Source organism: Nerophis lumbriciformis, linkage group LG29, assembly GCF_033978685.3.
Source record: "Nerophis lumbriciformis linkage group LG29, RoL_Nlum_v2.1, whole genome shotgun sequence".
NCBI classification, from domain to species: domain Eukaryota; kingdom Metazoa; phylum Chordata; class Actinopteri; order Syngnathiformes; family Syngnathidae; genus Nerophis; species Nerophis lumbriciformis.
The window spans coordinates 25,057,998-25,080,553 of record NC_084576.2 but is presented as its reverse complement, the minus strand read 5'-3'; the positions used below and the strand labels follow the sequence as shown (position 1 = coordinate 25,080,553).

General features: G+C 40.3%; 1 protein-coding gene across 2 annotated transcripts in view; it reads right to left on the bottom strand.

The window, feature by feature from the left end:
• The window catches only part of cttnbp2 (cortactin binding protein 2), a 124,804-nt gene that overhangs the window by 95,701 nt on the left and 6,547 nt on the right, over positions 1-22,556 (bottom strand). For both annotated transcript variants that reach the window (XM_061924648.1, XM_061924649.2), the window contains exon 2: positions 13,144-13,251. In XM_061924648.1, coding sequence (XP_061780632.1) covers positions 13,144-13,251 — 108 coding nt within the window. The remainder of the gene's footprint in view (positions 1-13,143; positions 13,252-22,556) is intronic.

Below are 22,556 nucleotides of genomic sequence, written 5' to 3'. Positions count from 1 at the left end.
ATCGAACCTGGAACCCTCAAGTTGCTGGCACGGCCACTCGACCAACCGAGCTATACCGCCCAGTTGGAGTTAATCATTAACAGCGTTTATGGTTGCATCTCAGTTCCAAAGCGGAGGTGTAAAGTCCTGTTTGATATCTGGGTCATGCAGACTGAGGAAGGTCCAGTTTGTGAAAGAGAAACGCGCAGCAAAGGAAGATGAAGAGCGGGACAAGACGACGCTGAGGGCAAAGGCTGGAGGAGCCCAGCAACAGAACGTGCCTGAAATAGCGAGATGGCCGCAGATAACGTGACGCTGGAGCGATCCTGAGGCATGTGTGGCGTTGTGCTGAGCATGTGTCGGCCCGCTGCTGACAGCAGCTTCGTCATGCATAAGATCACATGACCTCCTGGGGACCGGCGCTCGGAGAATTTAGACCTCCTTGCGGCCGTCCGCGGGGGCGAGGGTTGGACCAGCCCACGTTATACCAAACGACACACCTTTCACGACGACACACCTGTTGGACCTGCCGGGATATGACAACTCTTTTTTACTTTTAAGATGCATCCAAAATAATACTTTTATTTTCAGAAGTGGCTAATGTTGTGGCTAAACTGATACATGTAACACACCTTTGTAACACATCTCTATAACACAATTCAAATCCATTCCCAATCTTGGGGTCGACGATACGATTCAGAATCCAGAATTCCATTCCCGCAGTATATTGTTTGGAATATAAATCATTCAAACCAACGCATGAAAATGGCCTAAAATAAACTTTTTTTTTTTTAAACTGATTCTTACTAAAAAAGGATGTTGTGGAAGTTGCCCTCCAGGGGGTTCTTCGGACCACCAAGCACTGACATGACAGCCCGGTTCAGGTTCACAATACAGTTTTATTTTTCAATGAAGTCTGTCTCTTGCTGTCCAGCAATTGTTTTTGTGTCTGTCTCAGGCTCGTTCTCGCTCTTACTCCAACTTCAACTCCAACAACTCTCTCCTCCCGGCTGCTGCCTTTTAACAGAGCGACAGGTGATTAGATAACCAGGCCTTGTTGGGCCATCTACGCACCTGTCGCTGATCTCGAAGCCGGTCCTGGCACACCCCGCTTCCCTGCAGGTCCGCAGGCCACGCACCTCTCCACAGATGTGAATTCAGATGTGAATCAAATGTTTCATAAACAAATCAACCAGTGTCGTTCTCTCTCTCTCTTTTTTATTTTATATATAAATATATTTTTTTAAATTAATCAATCCAACAAAATAATACACAATAATATACAATCATAATACAATTCCAATTCCAAAACCAAACCCGGCCCAGCAACATTCAGAATAGCAATCAACAGAGCAATCGAGAGGACACGCAAACATGACACAAAACAATCCAAGGGTAGTCAAACAAAAATGAATAATATCAACAACAGTATCAATATTAATAAGAATTCCAACGTAGCAGTGATTCTCTCTCTCTCTTGAAGTCTAAAATATTAGGAAAACGATATCAATACGTATCGCGATAGACACATACTCGATAGGCTGGTTGCATGAACAAAGGCACTCGCTCTCTGCTAACCGAGCGATCACTGATCAGTGGGTGTGTCACGCTAATAGCCAATCAGGTGACAGTATCAACTATCAAGTTTGGTTGATTATTTGCATGGAGTGAGAAGAGAAAGTCCAAATGAAGAAATTGTGGATTGAAGAGGAAAAGTCACCTTAACCGCGCTCACCCTTTAGAGCATAGCTGTAACTTCCTGCCACTAAACCTGCAGAAAATAGTTTTTCTCAGGTTTCTCTATGTTTACATTTTCACACTTTGCACTATTTTCTTACACTTTATGAAGCATTTCTTACATATTCCTTATTTTTTTAAGAGCTTACTGTTAAGTCTTTAATGTGATTTTACTGTTTTGTTGACATTGTTTGAGTGTTTTCCATGCTAGCATTAAACTTTTCTCCACAAAACTGAAAAAGTGGCTTAAGGAAAATCAGAAGTGTGAGCACTACTGTAGTATGCACAAATGGGGTCAATTATTTTTTTTTTGTACTTGTCTTAATCCTTCTGTATGTGTTTTTCACTTTTCTCAACTTTTCCTTAAAAGCCTAATCAGGGAAAAGGGTTGCAAATTATTCTGTGGCTAGAAATCTTATGTACTTTAACATTAAATAAATACATAAATAATTAAATAAAGCAAATTGTGTTGACATTTCCTTTCTGTCTTGATAGCTGAGGGATTATAATCACAGGAAGTTACATTTCATCCATCCATCCATTTTCTACCGCTTGTCCCTTTTGGGATCGCAGGGGGTCGTTGGAGCCTATCTCAGCTGCATTCGGGCGGTAGGCGGGCTACACCCTGGACAAGTCGCCACCTCATCGCAGGGCCAACACATTTCATATCAAATATATTTTTCTCCTGCTCCTTATATTCCATAGGTGATAAAAAATATGAATAATTGTTGCTATATAAAACACAGTTTTCAGCCTTATGGCCCAACCCTGGTGCCAGAGTGTATTTGTGTGCATGTTATCACCTGCAAACAGCCATTACTGGGTCTTGGACATCAACTATAAACAAACTTTACCTCAATTAAGAGAAATTAAATGAATTCAATCAAAAAAAAAAACAAGTCCTTCCTAGTTTCCAAGGTGTTCTTCATATCCAGTTAAATTGTTATCTTGTGATGACAAAAGCACAGATGTCCGACGTGAACATTCCCGCTCGCCCACATGCACGCCGTCCCTGCCAAAGACAACTTGGAAGACCGACGTGGTCTCCAAGTAAAAGAGACTAGCGAGGCTGACTTTACACCAGTCGTCTAATTATTTTCATGCTTTATGCTGCAATCATGTAGTGCACTTCCTACGCCTGCTGCTATAGTCTTCCTTCATGGCGTCTCTGCTGGCTCTTTAACATTCTCTTGCTGTGTCGGCATGACAGCATGACTCCCAAATGTCACCGCTTTTAGCCACCGAGCACAGAGGTGTCCAAACTTTTTGACGAGGGGGTCGCATCGGGCTAAAATAATTTGGCCCGAAGCCAAAACCCGACTGCATGTAAAGTAACAATACATATATACACATACATACAGTATATGGCCTATACATACACACACACACATTCACACACACATATATATATATATATATATATATATATATATATATATATATATATATATATATATATATATATATATATATATATATATATATATATATATATATATATATATACAGTATATACATATACACACACACATATGTATATATATATACTGTACATACACATTCATATATATATATACATATGTATATATATACATACATACATATGTATATATATACATACATATGTATATATATATATACATACATATATACACATACATACAGTATATACACATAGATATATATACATACATATATATATACATACATATATACATATATACACATACATATATATATATATATATGTGTATATATATATATATATATACACATATATATATACAGTATATACATATACACACACACACATGTATATATATATATATACTGTACATACACATTCATATATATATATACATATGTATATATATATACATACATACATATGTATATATATACATACATATGTATATATATATATACATACATATATACACATACATACAGTATATACACATACATATATATACATACATATATATATACATACATATATACATATATACACATACATATATACACATACATATATATATACATACATATATATACCGTATTTTCCGCACTATAAGGCGCATCGGATTATAAGGCGCACCTTCAATGAATGGCATATTTCAAAACTTTGTTCATATATAAGGCGCACCTATGTCAACAAAACAGTCAGATAGGTCAGTCAAATTTTATTAATAGATAACAAACCAGCGTTCTGACAACTCTGTTCACTCCCAAAATGAATAAACAGCTGATTTACTCGTGTTACGTAAATCAAACGTGCAATCACAATATAGTAACACGTGAAATAGTGCAGAGCAATAACAATATATCAATAACTCAACGTTGCTCAAACGTTAATGTCACACAACACAACACACTAAATAAAAATGTAAAGCTCACTTTATGAAGTTATAGCTCATTCACAAATCCCTCGAATTCTTCCTCTTCAGTGTCCGAATTAAACAGTTGAGCGAATACGGCATCCAACATGGCCGGCTCCGTCTCGTCGAAGTCGTCATTAATGGAGTCAGTGTCGTTGCCGTTTATAAGTTCAGTGACAATTCCTGCCTTCCTGAAAGCTCGGACCACAGATGAGACTGAATCAGCCCAGGCATTTACGATCCACTGGCAGATAGTGTCTCCCTGTCTTGGTGAACGTCACGTGTGTTCGCCTTCTGTCATCCACTGTTCCCACGCAGTTAGCAGTCTAGCTTCGAATGCCCTGTTGACACCAATATCTAGCGGCTGGAGGTCTTTTGTCAATCCACCCGGAATGACGGCGAGTATTGAATTAAGCACGTAAGCGTGTCTCTTAATGTGATGTTATGAGCTAGCAAATATAACAACTACACTACCCAGCATGCAACGATAGTGACGAGCATGCGCGGTAGCCCTGAGAAGCGTTGTTGTACGCTGGGAGTTAGAATGTGGTTATGAGCACGCTGTGAGTAAACGTTGAGAACTCAGTTAACACGCCTCGTCTGCATTATTTATAATTAGACAGACAACACACTTAATAGGAGCCATTTTGGGGTCTTTACATAAACACACAAATGGAAATGAAACGTCACATATCCCAGCATGCACCGCGCGCTTCTTCTTCTTCTACGGGGAAAAAAGATGGCGGCTGTTTACCGTAGTTGCGAGACCGAAACTTTATGAAAATTAATATTAATATTAACCCATATATAAGGCGCACCGGTTTATAAGGCGCACTGTCAGCTTTTGAGAAAATGTGTGGTTTTTAGGTGCGCCTTATAGTGCGGAAAATACGGTATATACATACATACATATATACATACATACAAATATACACATACATATATACACATACATATATATATACATACATATATATATACACACACACGTATACATATATAGCCTACAGACACACACACACACACACACACACACACACACACACACACACACACACACACACACACACACACACACACACACACACACACACACACATTTGTTTCGCAGGTTTCCCTGCTCTTCAGGGAAAAACATCCCCTGTAGGGTAACCTGGGAAACAGGCTTGAAGGGATGAAATAGTCTCTGTGTTTTTTCCTGACCTAACGTATATTCCACTTTACCCCGGTATTGAGCACTGTATAACGGATAAACCACAGTAACTTCAACTATATATATATATATATATATATATATATATATATATATATATATATATATATATATATATATATATATATATATATATATAAAATATATATATATATATACATATATATATATATATATATATATAGCCTATACGTGTACATACATATACATATATACACACACAAATATATATACACACATGTATAAATATTATAAAGACTGTATATATACATATTATTATTATAATGGATGTACAATTAATGAAATGTTTAAAGTTTAAAGTAATCAATTAAGCAGCTAAAATGCACCAAACATGGATATATGTGGAGAGAGTGTTTTGCATTTTTAACCATCATGCATTGCGGAGGATTAAAATGGGTGTAATTTCTAATTATGCGTTGTGCTTGGACATTTTCTTATATCAGCCACAATGTTCAGAGAGCATGTTGTGTTATGTGTGACCATGTGTGTTGACTTTTTGTGTTAGTTTATTTGCGCCCTTTGTAGGAAAGGTGGGTTGGATTGGCTCATAAATTAAAATGCTGTATTCACTTCAAAGTGCAATTCATGGTCATTCATCGGAATGACTCACCTTCTCCTCAAGACGGTGGCAAACTAGCAGCAATTGTTCTGTCAGTTAAGTAAAATGAAGTTGAAGGCAAACTGAATGTTTGGACGCCCCATGGACGAGAACTTCTTGCAGCAGGACTTTCACTCTTTGCATACCTGTTTACGCCTAAATATACCCGCTCAGAGACTTCCGTAGAGACACGGTGCCCTTCTGACGAGCTCTAAGTAATCATGCGGTATCGCCCCCATTGTTGTGGGGCTAATCAGCTTACAGCTTCTTTCTTCATGTGGACGAAACCCGATAGGACGGCTCAGCCAGCTTTAGCCACATGCTAATTAATCTGCAGCTCCAAAGCTTCTTAATAGCGCTGGCTGAGAGGGGGAGGACAGTAGCCGCACTGGTGTGTCGCTGTAACTCATTTGCACGTTGCTAGCCAGATGTGTCGTCTTGGAGACACAAGACTGGGCTTCAAAGTCCCACTTTACTGTACCTTCGCCACTTCTGCTCACATGACACTAATCTCCCACAGAACAAACAGGCTCCTTGTGTCCGCTTCTGGAAAACTGGACCAGGGTAGACCGCCGAAATGTCAGCGGTCTGGAGCCGTGCAGTCAAGGCAGACCAAAAAGAGTCAAGAACTATGGTTTCAACCCGAGCAGGTGGGTGTAATGGAGGCTTGCCAGGGCGTGGAGACTGACCCAAACTCATATTTGGGACGTTCAACAACAAACTCGATTCAGGAACGCCTCAATTTGCCATCTTTTCAGTTTGTGAACGATTACATGACGCCAAATATGCCTCAGTTTGCGGATCATGTCTCATCGTACCAACGTTTCATTCATCCATTCATTTTGTATGATGCTGCAAGCTAGGGCTGGGCGATATGGGCTTTTATTAATATCTCCATATTTTTAGGCCATGTTATATATATCTGGATATTTTGCCTTAGCCTTGAATGAACACTTGATGCATATAATCACAGCAGTGTGATGATTCTATGTGTCTACATTAAAACATTCTTATTCATACTGCATTAATATATGCTCATTTTAAACTTTCATGCAGAGAAGGAAATCACAACTAAGTCAATTTACCCAAACTGTATTTATTAAACGGTTATTAAGCAGTGGCACAAACATTCATGTCATTTCAAAACAGAAAGTGCAAGATTGTCAGAGACATTTTAAAACAAGCTATAAGTGCACTTTTGTGCATGATGTCACTAAGATGACATATCAAAACAACAATTAAGTGCACTTTTTGTACAGAACGCCACTACAACAGTTTAAAACAAATAAAGTGCACTTTTATATATATATATATATATATATATATATATATACACATATATATATATACATATATATATATATATACATATATATATATATATACACATATATATACACATATATATATATACATACATATATACACATATATACATATACATATATACACATATATATACATATACATACAGTATATATATATATATACACACACATATATATATATATTTTTTTTTTTTACATATACATATACATACATATATATACACATACGCATATATATATATATATATATACATATACAGTATATATATACACATACATATACATAGATATATATACACATACACACACATATATATATATATATATAGATATATACAGTATATATATATATACAGTATATATATATATATACAGTATATATATATATACACATACATATACATACATATATATACACATACGCATATATATATATATATATATATATATATATATATATATACAGTATATATATATATACACATACATATACATACATATATACACATATACAGTACATACGCATACATATATATATATATATACACATATACATACATACATACATACATATATATATATATATATACACATACATATATATACACATATACAGTACATACACATACATATATATATACACATATACATACATACATACATACATACATACATACATACATACATATATATATATATATATATATATATATATATATATATATATATATATATATATATATATATATATATATATATATATATATATATATATATATATATTAGAGATGCGCGGATAGGCAATTTATCTCATCCGCAACCGCGTCAGAAAGTCGTCATCCATCCGCCATCCACCCGATGTAACGTTTGATCAAAACTGCATCCGCCCGCCATCCGCCCGTTGTTATATATCTAATATTAATAAAAAAAAAAAAAAAAGGGTGAAAACTACGCGAATTGCACCTTGTGCAGACAAGATTTTTCGATCGGACACGGAGGAATTAGCGATGTAAAAGACCACGTTGGGACAAAAAAACACAAGTCTAATGCCGTTGCTAGCGATACAAGTGGAAAACTTTCAACGTTTTTCGTCGCCCAAACAGATTCTTTGGATGTGATAAATGCCGAAGTTTTATTTACGGAGGCAATAATTGAGCATGGACTTCCAATCGCACTGGCTGATCACATGGGACAGTTAAATGTTTGTAATGCAACCTTTAAAAATCATTACGCGGTGATCGCGATCCCAAAAATAAACTTTTCTTGCATGATAATGTCCAGAAAAATTCGGTTTATATTACTATAGAGTCCTTTTAACGAATGAGTTTGATGGTTTATCACAAACCTTAAATGAAAGAAGTCCTTTGTTCTCCTGCACCGCATGCGCAATCCTGTCGGCTGTATTTCACAGCACGACATACTGTAAAAAGTGTTTATACTATTTATACTTTCAATTAACAAATTGAAGTCTTGTGAAAGGTTGACAGGATAACTGGCATTAACTGTCAAAATAATTTCAAACTATTGAAGTTAGCTTGTAAGCTAACTTCAATAGTTTGAAATTATTTTGACAGTAAACATGTCAATCAACCCATATGATTTTTGCTGTAATATTTTTGTTTTGAAAAGTCACTGTGACTGATAGAAAAGTGATGGTTTTAGCAACATTTTAACCTGTCTGAATGCTAATAGTCATTTTGCGTCGGGGGGGCGAAGCCCTGAACCCTCCACCAGGACTTTGTCCTGGACCTACCGGGGCCTGCGGCCCTTGGACCCTGGCTACTAGGTTTTTCTGATTTAAAAGTTGGCAGGTATGGTGAGGTTATAAAGCTTTTGCCTGTTAAAGAAAGGAGACTGATCCAATGCACAGACATTCGCGTGCCACGCTGTCACGACCCAGACGCACACCAGTGCGCAATCATATGGGAGCCGCGCTGAGCGCACCTCCAAGCGCGTCTCGCTGCCGGCGACGGCCAGATATGGGCCCACGCTCCAGCGCCATCCATTTTCAGGGCTAGTTGATTCGGCAGGTGGGTTGTTACACACTCCTTAGCGGGTTCCAACTTCCATGGCCACCGTCCTGCTCTCTATATCAACCAGGGTGAGCCCCACCCCTTTCATGAGCGCACTACGCGCGGAGTGACCCCTGTTACGCGCCCCCTGTTACGCGCCCCCGGCAACAGGGGTAGCAAGCAGGTAAGCTGCGCGGGCGGAGCGCGCGGAGTGACCCATGTTACGAGCCCCCGGCCACGGGGGTGGCGGGCAGGTAAGCTGCTTACCTGCTGCGCGTGACGCCGGCCGCGGCGAAAGCGGACGAGACGGGGTGTCGGTGCGGTGGGCGCGGTAGTGACCCTGGACGTGCGTCGGGCCCTTCTCGCGGATCGCTTCAGCTACGGCTCCCGGTGGGGCCCTCTCGGGGGAAGGGGCCTCGGTCCAGGACCCCGGCGAGGCGTCCCTTCTCCGCTCCGTAAAAGTGTCCATCTCTTTTCTTTTTTTTTCTTCTGTTGTGGCATATGCAGCAGGTGCCTGCTCGTTTTTCGTATGTGGGTAACAACATTTAACTATGTATATATATTTCCGAATTGGTTTAACTGCCACCCGCAAAAAAAAAAAAAAAAAAAAAAATTAATCCGCCCGACCCGACCCGCGAGCGGATAAAATCTTAGTTTTTTTAATTTCATCCGCCCGATCCGCGGATAATCCGCGGACTCCGCGGTTGTGTCCGCAAACCGCGCATCTCTAATATATATATATACACACGTTAGGTCAGGGAAAAAAACTGAGGCTATTTTATCCCTACAAGTGTTTCACAGGTTTTCCCTGCTCAGGGAAACCTGCGAAACAGGCTTCTGCTATTGAGCACTGTATAACGGATAAACCACAGTAACCTTGACTATACATATACATATATATATATATATATATATATATATATATATATATATATATATATATATATATATATATATATATATATATATATACATATATATGTATATATACATATGAATATATACATGTAAATATGTATGCATATATATATATATATTATATAGTGTCTTCAAAGTGTGCGGTTTCTTTTACTAAAATAAGGATTTTTGTCAAAGCTCAAACCAATTATTCATGGAACTCTGCATCACTGCACAAAAGTTTCGGTTGGTGAACCACGTTGAAGAACCAATTAAGTTCGTAGATCGAGGTTCTACTGTATGGGTTTGGAGAAGGACAAGGGCAAAAACACATGTCAGACAAAGTGAACAAGGATATTTAAGACGGGAGAATACGACACATGTTCTTTCTCCGAAGGAGAGTCCAACAGAACTGACCAAGCTTCGCAACCACACGTTTAAACATTACATACCTGTAAAATGAATGAGTGAATTATTCAGACTGAGGTCATCACATTTTGGACCTGGATTCTACGTGACCTCTGCAGGTGGATGACACTGAATAAAGCCTGGTATATCTTCTGGCATCTCGTAGTTTGCATAAGCCACGCCGTCTTGCTCCTCCCCCTGCGTACCCTCCCTGACAGGCACCTCCCAAAAATCATAGCTTCCTAGCAGCGACACGAAGGGCAGAGCTGTCAGCTTTTGCCGACGAGGGTCAAGATGTTGTGCTTGAAATGCACAACATTTTGTATGAAATAAAACAAAAGTGATTGAACGTTTGCATGCAAACTGATGTAGTGTACTTCAATACATCGCTGCACTCTAAAAACAAATGAGCTTGTTGTGTTGTCGTTACGTCCCCAAGAAGTCAAAGTAAGACCCTCTTTTAACTTTTATTGCCAATCCTGTGCTAAAAGCAGGTTCAATTCCCACACATAGTCTTTCTCGGGCACACATCTTTTTCTCTCACACACACACAACACTTCCTCATTCTCCGTTAATCATTATTCAGGCACGGTATGTTCACCAACACGGGAACTCTAAACATCAATAATACATGAACGTAAAGCAAAAAGACCTTGAGGTACACCTTCCATTGGTACACAGGTGAAAGAGAAATCAAAAACACCTTGAAGTACACCTTACACAAGTGAAAGAGAAAGCAAAAACACCTTGAAGCACACCTTACATTGGTACACAGGTGAAAGAGAAATCTCATATTCGAGTGGCCCACAAGTCATTTCAAACTGCACCAATGTTATGTAAGCAAGGCACCAGTTCTATCATCTAGCAAGTCACCACTTCTACCATCTAGCAAGTCACCAGTTCTATCATCTAGCAAGTCACCAGTTCTATCATCTAGCAAGGCACCAGTTCTAACATCTAGCAAGTCACCAGTTCTATCATCTAGCAAGGCACCAGTTCTATCATCTAGCAAGGCACCAGTTCTATCATCTAGCAAGGCACTAGTTCTATCATCTCGCAAGTCACCAGTTCTATCATCTCGCAAGGCACCAGTTCTATCATCTAGCAAGGCACTAGTTCTATCATCTAGCAAGACACTAGTTCTATCATCTCGCAAGTCACCAGTTCTATCATCTCGCAAGGCACCAGTTCTATCATCTAGCAAGGCACTAGTTCTATCATCTCGCAAGTCACCAGTTCTATCATCTAGCAAGGCACCAGTTCTATCATCTAGCAAGGCACCAGTTCTATCATCTAGCAAGGCACTAGTCTATCATCTCGCAAGTCACCAGTTCTATCATCTCGCAAGTCACCAGTTCTATCATCTCGCAAGGCACCAGTTCTATCATCTAGCAAGGCACTAGTTCTATCATCTCGCAAGTCACCAGTTCTATCATCTCGCAAGTCACCAGTTCTATCATCTCGCAAGGCACCAGTTCTATCAGGTAGCAAGTCACCAGTACTATCATCTAGCAGGTCACCGGTTCTATAATCTAGCAATGCACCAGTTCTATCATCTAGCAAGTCACCAGTTCTATCATCTAGCAATGCACCAGTTCTATCATCTAGCAAGTCACCAGTTCTATCATCTAGCAAGGCACCAGTTCTATCATCTCGCAAGTCACCAGTTCTATCATCTCGCAAGTCACCAGTTCTATCATCTCGCAAGGCACCAGTTCTATCAGGTAGCAAGTCACCAGTTCTATCATCTAGCAAGTCACCAGTTCTATCATCTAGCAATGCACCAGTTCTATCATCTAGCAAGTCACCAGTTCTATCATCTAGCAAGGCACCAGTTCTATCATCTCGCAAGTCACCAGTTCTATCATCTCGCAAGTCACCAGTTCTATCATCTCGCAAGGCACCAGTTCTATCAGGTAGCAAGTCACCAGTTCTATCATCTCGCAAGGCACCAGTTCTATCAGTTAGCAAGTCACCAGTTCTATCATCTAGCAAGGCACCAGTTCTATCATCTAGCAAGGCACCAATTCTAACATCTAGCAAGGCACCAGTTCTATCATCCAGAAAGTCACCAGTTCTATCATCTAGCAAGGCACTAGTTCTATCATCTAGCAAGGCACCAGTTCTATCATCTAGCAAGGCACTAGTTCTATCATCTAGCAAGGCACCAATTCTAACATCTAGCAAGGCACCAGTTCTATCATCCAGAAAGTCACCAGTTCTATCATCTAGCAAGGCACCAATTCTAACATCTAGCAAGGCACCAGTTCTATCATCTAGCAAGTCACCAGTTCTATCATCTAGCAAGTCACCAGTTCTATCATCTAGCAAGGCACCAGTTCTATCATCTAGCAAGTCACGGCTCATTAAGCAGCCGACTCGAGCAGTCGAGGCTTTCAAGCGGCAAACAAAAGAGCCAAGCAGCTTGTTCTCTTTCAACAAAGGCAATTAGAGAGGCGTTGTTGAACAATGGCAGTGCAGGCACAGAGAGCGGACGCCACGGAAAAATGTTCTGCCATTAATGCAACACTTGTCATTTAGCAAGACCACTAGCTGAATGCCAGCGACTCACCCTGAGGGCCTCGATGACCAGGTCGCGGGCCTCCAGCTCTCCTTCCATGATGCTCAGCAGGGTCAGCAGCTCCGGCTTGCTCAGGTTATCCATGTTGAAGTCGCATTTCTGCAAGGCGGGACACAAAAGCGAGAACTGTAAACGTTCCTTCTTGCTTTTGTTTTGTGCAAATAATCATCAACTTAGAATTTAATGGCAGCAACACATTGCAAAAAAGTTGTCACAGGGGTATTTTTACCACTGTGTTACATGGCCTTTCCTTTTAACAACACTCAGTAAACATTTGGGAACTGAGGAGACCATTTTTTTAAGCTTTTCAGGTGGAATTATATCCCATTCTTGCTTGATGTACAGCTTAAGTTGTTCAACAGTCCGGGGTCTCTGTTGTGTATTTTACGCATCATAATGCGCCACACATTTTCAATGGGAGACAGGTCTAGGCTACAGGCAGGCCAGTCTAGTACCCGCACTCTTTTACCATATAGTTGTCTTGCTGAAATAAGCAGGGGCGTCCATGATAACGTTGCTTGGATGGCAACATATGTTGCCTAAAACCTGTATGTACCTTTCAGCATTAATGGTGCCTTCACAGATGTGTAAGTTACCCATGCCTTGGGCACTAATACACCCCCATATCATCACAGATGCTGGCTTTTGAACTTTGCGCCTAGAACAATCCGGATGGATCTTTTCGTCTTTGTTCCGGAGGACACAACGTCCACAGTTTCCAAAAACAATTTGAAATATGGACTCGTCAGACCACAGAACACTTTTCCACTTTGCATCAGTCCATCTTAGATGAGCTCGGGCCCAGCGAAGCCGGCGGCATTTCTGGGTGTTGTTGATAAATGACTTTCGCTTTGCATAGTAGAGTTTTAACTTGCACTTACAGATCTAGCGACGAACTGGAGTTACTGACAGTGGTTTTCTGAAGTGTTCCTGAGCCAATGTGGTGATATCCTTTACGCACTGATGTCGCTTTTTGATGCAGTACAGCCTGAGGGATCCAAGGTCAAGACCATCCTTGTTTGTGAATGACTGAGGATTTATACCCAATCATGGCACCCACCTGTTCCCAATTAGCCTGCTCACCTGTGGGATGTTCCAAATAAGAGTTTGATGAGCATTCCTCAACCTTCTCAGTCTTTTGTGCCACTCGTGCCAGCTTTTTTGAAACATGTTGCAGGCATCAAATTCCAAATGAGCTAATATTTGCAAAAAAATAATGTTTTCCAGTTCGAACGTTAAGTATCTTGTCTTCGCAGTCTATTCAATTGAATATTGGTGGAAAAGGATTTGCAAATCATTGTATTCTGTTTTTATTTACCATTTACACAACGTGCCAAATTCACTGGTTTTGGGGTTTGTATTACATCAATGTGCACGATTCAAAATGAATGTAAAGGCAAATAATTGTTCACATCCTGTGTACGCCTCCACATGTTGTTGCCCCCCCTAGGCTCTAACGGACTAAGAATCATTCTGATCAGGTCCAATTAGCTTTCCAAGCAAACACTGCAGCTGAAGGCAAGAATACTGCCTGACCTACAATCACAAGATAGCAGTACAAGTGTTACATAAGCAACTCGCCATCCATAAATCATCACATTTCCACTTTTATTACCATCCTCACTTTTTGTTATTTTCCCTTTCCACTCTTCCACTCCAGCGTGGCACACAAGTGACGACTCTGTCAACACGCGTTAGGCTCGACCCTTCATTTGGCTCGCCGTACTAACAAGAATGCGGAGAAGTCGGAACGGTGCCGGTCTAAGACACTTTCCAATGAAATCTCCTAAAATGGCAAACCGAACTGTGCCATTCGTCTTGCTGTAAACCCGGGTTTTGTCAACAAGTATTTAGAGAAAGGCATTCCACTGCGGAACTATTTCAGCCAGCAAAGCACTAACCTGCATATTTTACTCTTAAAGGGGAACATTATCACCAGACCTATGTAAGCGTCAATATATACCTTGATGTTGCAGAGAAAAGACCATATATTTTTTTAACCGATTTCCGAACTCTAAATGGGTGAATTTTGGCGAATTAAACGCCTTTCTATTATTCGCTCTCGGAGCGATGACGTCACGTTGTCGGGAAGCAATCCGCCATTTTCTCAAACACCGAGTCAAATCAGCTGTTTTTTTCCGTTTTTTCGACTGTTTTCCGTACCTTGAAGACATCGTGCCTCGTCGGTGTGTTGTCGGAGGGTGTAACAACATGAACAGGGACGGATTCAAGTTGCACCAGTGGCCCAAAGATGCGAAAGTGGCAAGAAATTGGACGTTTGTTTCGCACACTTTACCGACGAAAGCTATGCTATGACAGAGATGGCAAGAATGTGTGGATATCCTGCGACACTCAAAGCAGATGCATTTCCAACGATAAAGTCAAAGAAATCTGCCGCCAGACCCCCCATTGAATCTGCCGGAGTGTGTGAGCAATTCAGGGACAAAGGACCTCGGTAGCACGGCAAGCAATGGCGGCAGTTTGTTCCCGCAGACGAGCGAGCTAAACCCCCTGGATGTCTTGGCTCACACCGTCCCTTAAACTGGACAGATCAGCTTTCAGGAAAAGAGCGCGGATGAGGGTATGTCTACAGAATATATTAATTGATGAAAATTGGGCTGTCTGCACTCTCAAAGTGCATGTTTTTGCCAAATGTATTTCATATGCTGTAAACCTAGCTCATATTTGTTAGTTTCCTTTAATGCCAAACAAACACATACCAATCGTTGGTTAGAAGGCGATCGCTGAATTCGTCCTCGCTTTCTCCCGTGTCGCTGGCTGTCGTGTCGTTCAAACCGATATGGCTCAATAGCTTCAGTTTCTTCTTCAATTTCGTTTTCGCTACCTGCCTCCACACTACAACCATCCGTTTCAATACATGCGTAATCTGTTGAATCGCTTAAGCCGCTGAAATCAGAGTCTGAATCCGAGCTAATGTCGCTATACCTTGCTGTTCTAGCCGCCATGTTTGTTTGTATCGGCATCACTATGTGACGTCACAGGAAAATGGACGGGTGGTTAAAATCAGGCACTTTGAAGCTTTTTTTAGGGATATTGCGTGATGGGTAAAATTTTGAAAAAAACTTCGAAAAATAAAATAAGCCACTGGGAACTGATTTTTAATGGTTTTAACCCTTCTGAAATTGTGATAATGTTCCCCTTTAAAGGGGAACTGCATTTTTTTTTATTTTGCCTATCATTCACAATCCTTACGTAAGACAAGAGCTCTTTCTCTTTTTAATGCATTCTAATTAGTAAAATATGGCAAGTACGAGGTGGCTAACAATAGGACTACACTATAAAGCACTCTAAAAAACATCCAAAATTCATTCATTCATATTTTGTCAATATTCAGTGTTTTATTGTTTATAGAAAAATGCAAAATTCCATTACGTTTTTTAAGGCGGTCTGTCATAACGTTTTTAGCATTCAATCAGACATTATTGTGAGGTTTTGTATTAGTGTCCCTAAAAATAGACGGCCCCAAGACACATTTTTTTCTCTAAATGTGGCCCCCGAGTCAAAATAATTGCCCAGGCCTGCTTTAAAGGGACTACCCTTTGTAAAAGTATCATGGCGACACCATAAACTCATTAGGATGTTGTTTACCAAGACCGTCAAGTCACAAAAGTACAAAGATCATTTTCTGCCAGAAAATGTCGCGTTAGCTTGTTGAATGTAGCGAATGGAAACCAAACACTAAACAGTCCTTTTTTTTGCAAATAAATTATGTCATGTTGAGACAGGGACTAAAACCATCCCTGGCAATGTAGCACGTGACACAACTCGGAATGAACCGACGACAATCGGCACAACCTTTTCCCCGCACTACGTCCTCATTAAACGCAGCCTTCTAATTAGGCAAGCGATCCCGTCCTACCTCACAGCTAATTACATTTAGCCAGGTCATTAAGCACCGAGTGGGTCAGCGGCCGCGGGCCAGCGGGTGAAGATGATTGTAATCCGGGCTGACCACTCCGCTCCTTGCGACAATTAAAAGCTTTTTCCGGTCCACTTACAAAAGGCAAATAGTCGGCGTTGTTTCTGACACGCCGGTCCGCAGGATGTCTGCTCGGTTTGTAGAAACGCAGTGGTCTGACTTGGCCGCCGACAAGGGAATTCCTAATTGCGACTTGTTTCCATTCCCCGGGACTATGAGTGTCGTTGAGCAGCGCTCAACAAAAACCAAAGAAGGCAAGGGAGGGCGACTGAGTCTCAGGTCCTGCTGCATATCAAGCAAAGTGCAAGCTAAACACTGTGCTGACGTCCTGATGTCAGGCAGCCATTTAGCCAGGATTTACACGTCTACTGTACGGGGGGCCGCCTCAGCGAAGGTAATTCCATTTCATCAAGGCTGGCGTCTCCCTGGCTCTCTCTTTGGGTCAATGTGCTTTTTAACTATTTGACAAAAGATTGCGTAGAAAGCTACGTTTCATCGCGATTAGAAGTTGGAAGTCGGGAGACAAATATATTGTACATACAAATACACATACAGTATATACTATATATTATTCATACATATATACATACATACGCGCACACATACATACACAAATACAGTACATACCTACACACTCTAAGGCCGCACGCACATTCCCTGTACAAACATACATATACACATAATGTACATACACATTCACTGTACAAACATACATACATATTGTACATATACATTCACTGTACAAACATACATACAAACATACATATACACATACTGTACATACACATTCACTGTACAAACATACATACATAATGTACATACACATTCACTGTACAAACATACATACATAATGTACATATACATTCACTGTACAAACATACATATTCACATACTGTACATATACAAGTACATATACATACATACAGTCACGCATATAATCATCTTTCATCAAACATATATTAACGTTGTTGCCCTAGGGCAGGGGTCGGCAACCCGCGGCTCCGGAGCCGCATGCGGCTCTTTGATCACTCTGATGCGGCTCAGCAGCTTACTTGCTGAACCCCCCCAATTTTCCCGTGAGACTTCCGGATTTCAGTGCCTCTCGCAGAATTCACCAATTTTTACCCTTACAGCTATAATAAGGGCGTGCCATGATGGTACAACATTTGGCGCCCTCTACAATCTGTATTAACAGCGTGCCAACCCAACACTTGTTATACAATATACATTTGCTGCTGTCACACGTACGTGACAACAAACCATACTTGGTCAACAGCCGCACAGGTTACACTGACGGTGACTATATAAAACAACTTTAACACTCTTACTAATAATGCGCCACACTTTGAACCAAAACCAAACAAGAATGACAAACACATTTCGGGAGAACATCTGCACCTTAACCCAACATAAACACAACAGAACAAACACCCAGAATCCCATGCAGCCCTAACTCTTCCGGGCTACATTATACACCCCTGCTACCACCAAACCCCCCCGCCCCCAAGCCTGCCCCCTCACACATCCCCCCCTCTCTGTGCGTCGGTTGAGGTGGGCGGGGTTTGGTAGCGGGGGTGTATAATGTATCCCGGAAGAGTTAGGGCTGCATGGGATTCTGGGTATTTGTCCTGTTGTGTTTATGTTGTGTTACGGTGCAGATGTTCTCCCAAAATGTGTTTGTCATTCTTGTTTGGTGTGGGTTCACAGTGTGGCGCATTATTAGTAAGAGTGTTAAAGTTTTTTTTTATACCGCCACCGTCAGTGTAACCTGTGTGGCTGTTGAACAAGTATGCCTTGCTGTCACCTACTTGAGCAAGCGGAAGCCCCACACAACATGTGGCTGATCATGCTCGCTGATTGTGGTGGCCGCTATATGCTGTACCATCACGGCACGCATGATGCTTCATTTAAAACCCGCGTGCCGCACCAGCTTACAAATTCCATACAAAGGTGTGGGCGGCGTGTCTGAGACACCTGGTTTATACAAAGCAAAAAAAAAACTTTTTATGCAGCGTTATTTCATTTAAAATTTCAAAAAATTTTGCGGCTCCCATTGTTTTCTATAATTTGTGAAACTGGTCAAAATGGCTCTTTGACTGGTAAAGGTTGCCGACCCCTGCCCTAGGAGAAACTGGGTAAAACAGTGACACACTGACATAGCTTAACCTATTGTTACAATAACAATCTACAAGGTTAATACAGTTCGCTTCTCTTTCTTCCCCTCCATTTATCTGCTTTATTTTGTATTTCAAGCTATCGTTACATATATGTAATGTTGCATTTGCAACAAATGTATTGTTGATAATAGAGGTAATTGTGTGAATGCTCCAAAGCATTCACACATATAGTTTTCTCCACCAAAATGTATCTTACTTCTTTTTCTTCTTCTTCTCCAGATTTTGGCGAGCTCTACCTTCCACATTTTTCATCTGATTCAAACCGTTTCAACTTCAAACTGTTCAGCCTATTCAGGAATCAAATTGACAAATTCCAAAAATTCCCAGATTTCCCAGAATTCCAAGTTTTCCGGAACATTTTTCCCATTCAAAATGAATTGGCCATTTTTCAAACTTTCACCATTTCCACATGTTTCAAACCATTCCACCTTCAACATATTTCACTCATCTTGGACATTCAAAGTATAATTTTTCAAAGTTAAAAAAAATTCCAGGAATTCCCGGAATTCCTGTTTCTTCAACCCCTTTCTTCACACTTTTTTCTGTCGCTACTCCTTCCACATTTTTCAACCCACTTCAACTGTTCCACCGTCAAAACTTTCCTCTTAATCAGGACAAAAAACAAAGTTGTTTTTTGAACTGCAAAAATTCCTGGTTTTCCCGAAATTACAGGAATTTCATAATACCATTTGTCAATGTTACTACGTCAACATTTCTCGGCCGATTTGAAAAATGTCAACACCAACCATTTCAACTCTTTTAGACCATTCAAGTTTTTTTACTGGTTTCAAAAAAAAAAATCCCGCTTTTACCGAAATTCTAAAAAATTTTCTGAAATTCCCATTGAAATTAATGGGACATTCTTCAAAATTCCCACATTTTTCATCCAATTCAAACCGTTCCAACTTCAAAATATTCGGCCTGTTCAGGAATTGTGTGCTCTGTTTCAACAATTAAAATTGTTTTTCCCGGATTTCCCATAATTCCTTTTTTTTTTGTTGCATTCTCTTCATTCAAAATGAATTGGCCATTTTTCATCCATCCATCCATCCATACATTTTCTACCGCTTGTCCCTTTCGGGGTCGCGGGGGGTGCTGGAGCCTATCTCAGCTGCATTCGGGCGGAAGGCGGGGTGTGTACATTCCACCTTCAACACATTCAATTCATCCTGGACATTCAAACTACCAATTTCCCACGTGCAACAAATTTCCAGGAATCCCGGGTTTTTTTCTAACCCTATTTCCAACCTTTTTCGTTTGACTACTGCTTTTACATTTTTCATCCCATTTCAACTGTTCCACCATCAAAACATTCCTCTTAAGTCAGGACAAGAAAACAAGTTGGTTTAGGAACTGTAAACATTCCCGGTTTTAGCAAAATTCCAGGAATTCCAACATACCATTTCGCAATTAAAAAACTGTTACTACTTCAACATTTCTTGACCGATTTAAACAATTCCAACAACAACCAATTCAGCTCATTCAGGACATTCATGCTCCTAATCATTTTCAAACAAATCCCGCTTTTCCCAAAATTCCAGGAAGTTCCTATTGAAATGAATGGGACATTTTACCAAGTTGCACAATTCCCACATTTTTCGACCTATTCAAACCATTCCAACATCCACACATTCCACTCATCCTGGACATTCAAACTACCATTTTCCCACGTGCAACAAATTTCCAGGAATTCGGGGTTTTTTCCTAACCCTATTTCCAACCTTTTTCATTTGACTACTCCTTTTACATTTTTCATCCCATTTCAACTGTTCCACCATCAAAACATTCCTCTTAAGTCAGGACAAGAAAACAAGTTGGTTTAGGAACTGGAAACATTCCCGGTTTTAGCATAATTCCAGGAATTCCAACATACCATTTCGCAATTAAAAAACTGTTACTACTTCAACATTTCTTGACCGATTTAAACAATTCCAACAAGAACCAATTCAGCTCATTCAGGACATTCATGCTCCTAATCATTTTCAAAAAAATCCCGCTTTTCCCAAAATTCCAGGAAGTTCCTATTGAAATGAATGGGACATTTTACCAAGTTGCACAATTCCCACATTTTTCGACCTATTCAAACCATTCCAACATCCACACATTCCACTCATCCTGGACATTCAAACTAACATGTTCCCAAGTTCCAAAACAAATTCCGATTTTCCTGGAAATTCAAACTCTTCAACATTCAAACCATTTCAGCGTTTAAACGATTTCAACATTCAAACCATTTCTACAGTCATCCTAAGTTCCATTAGCATTTCACTTCAGCGTCAGCTTTTCAACATTCAAACCATTCCCCTTTTCGAACATGTTGAAAAGAGAAACTGGAGATTGTGATGTATCATGTTGTATACTTGCATGTTCGAAATAAACTCAAACTCAAACTCAAACATTCAAACTATTCTTACATTCATACTACATTCTGTCAGCATTGGAGCATTCACACGCAATTCCTCCAGGAATTGCTTCATCTAGTTAAGTTTATTATTGTAGCAGTATGGTTGTTGAAGTTAAAGTAAAAGTTAAAGTACCAATGATTGTCACACACACACTAGGTGTGGTGAAATTTGTCACCTGCATTTGACCCATCCCCTTGTTCCACCCCCTGGGAGGTGAGGGGAGCAGTGGGCAGCAGCAGTGCCACGTCCGGGAATCATATTGGTGATTTAACCCCCAATTCCAACCCTTGATGCTGAGTGCCAAGCAGGGAGGTTATGAGTCCCATTTTTGTAGTGGTATGACTCGGCCGGGGTTTGAACTCACAACCTACCGATCTCAGGGCGGACACTCTAACCACTAGGCCACTGAGTAGTTGTTATTTCGTATGTGAGAGGACACCATAGTGACTTCAGTGTGTGCACGTGTTGGCAGCAGCTGGTTGTTGTTGTCTTGTCTTGTTAATTAATAGAAAGTTGATCCGTCATCCCCTTGTTATGTTTGTTTGATATACAGTAAACGGTCCCACACCAAACGTTGCCTTGTTCCCAGTCCCTCCATGAGTACTAATAATATAAAGATTATGTTGTTTCAGATCTCATAGCGCTCAAATAGTAAATTATATATAAGTATTTGCTGTATATAAAGAACCTGACAAAAACTAATCCCGTAAATTTCAAGATTTCGTCGACAAAATCCCACAGATTTGATAGTCTCTGGGAGTATTTCATTATTTTGTCCCCCGGAAACCTTTTCACCGGCTGCAGAATTATGGCACTGCTGCCCTGTCACGAGGCCCGAGGCCAAGGGAGAAGGAGAGGAGATCATTTTCCCTCCTCTGGCAT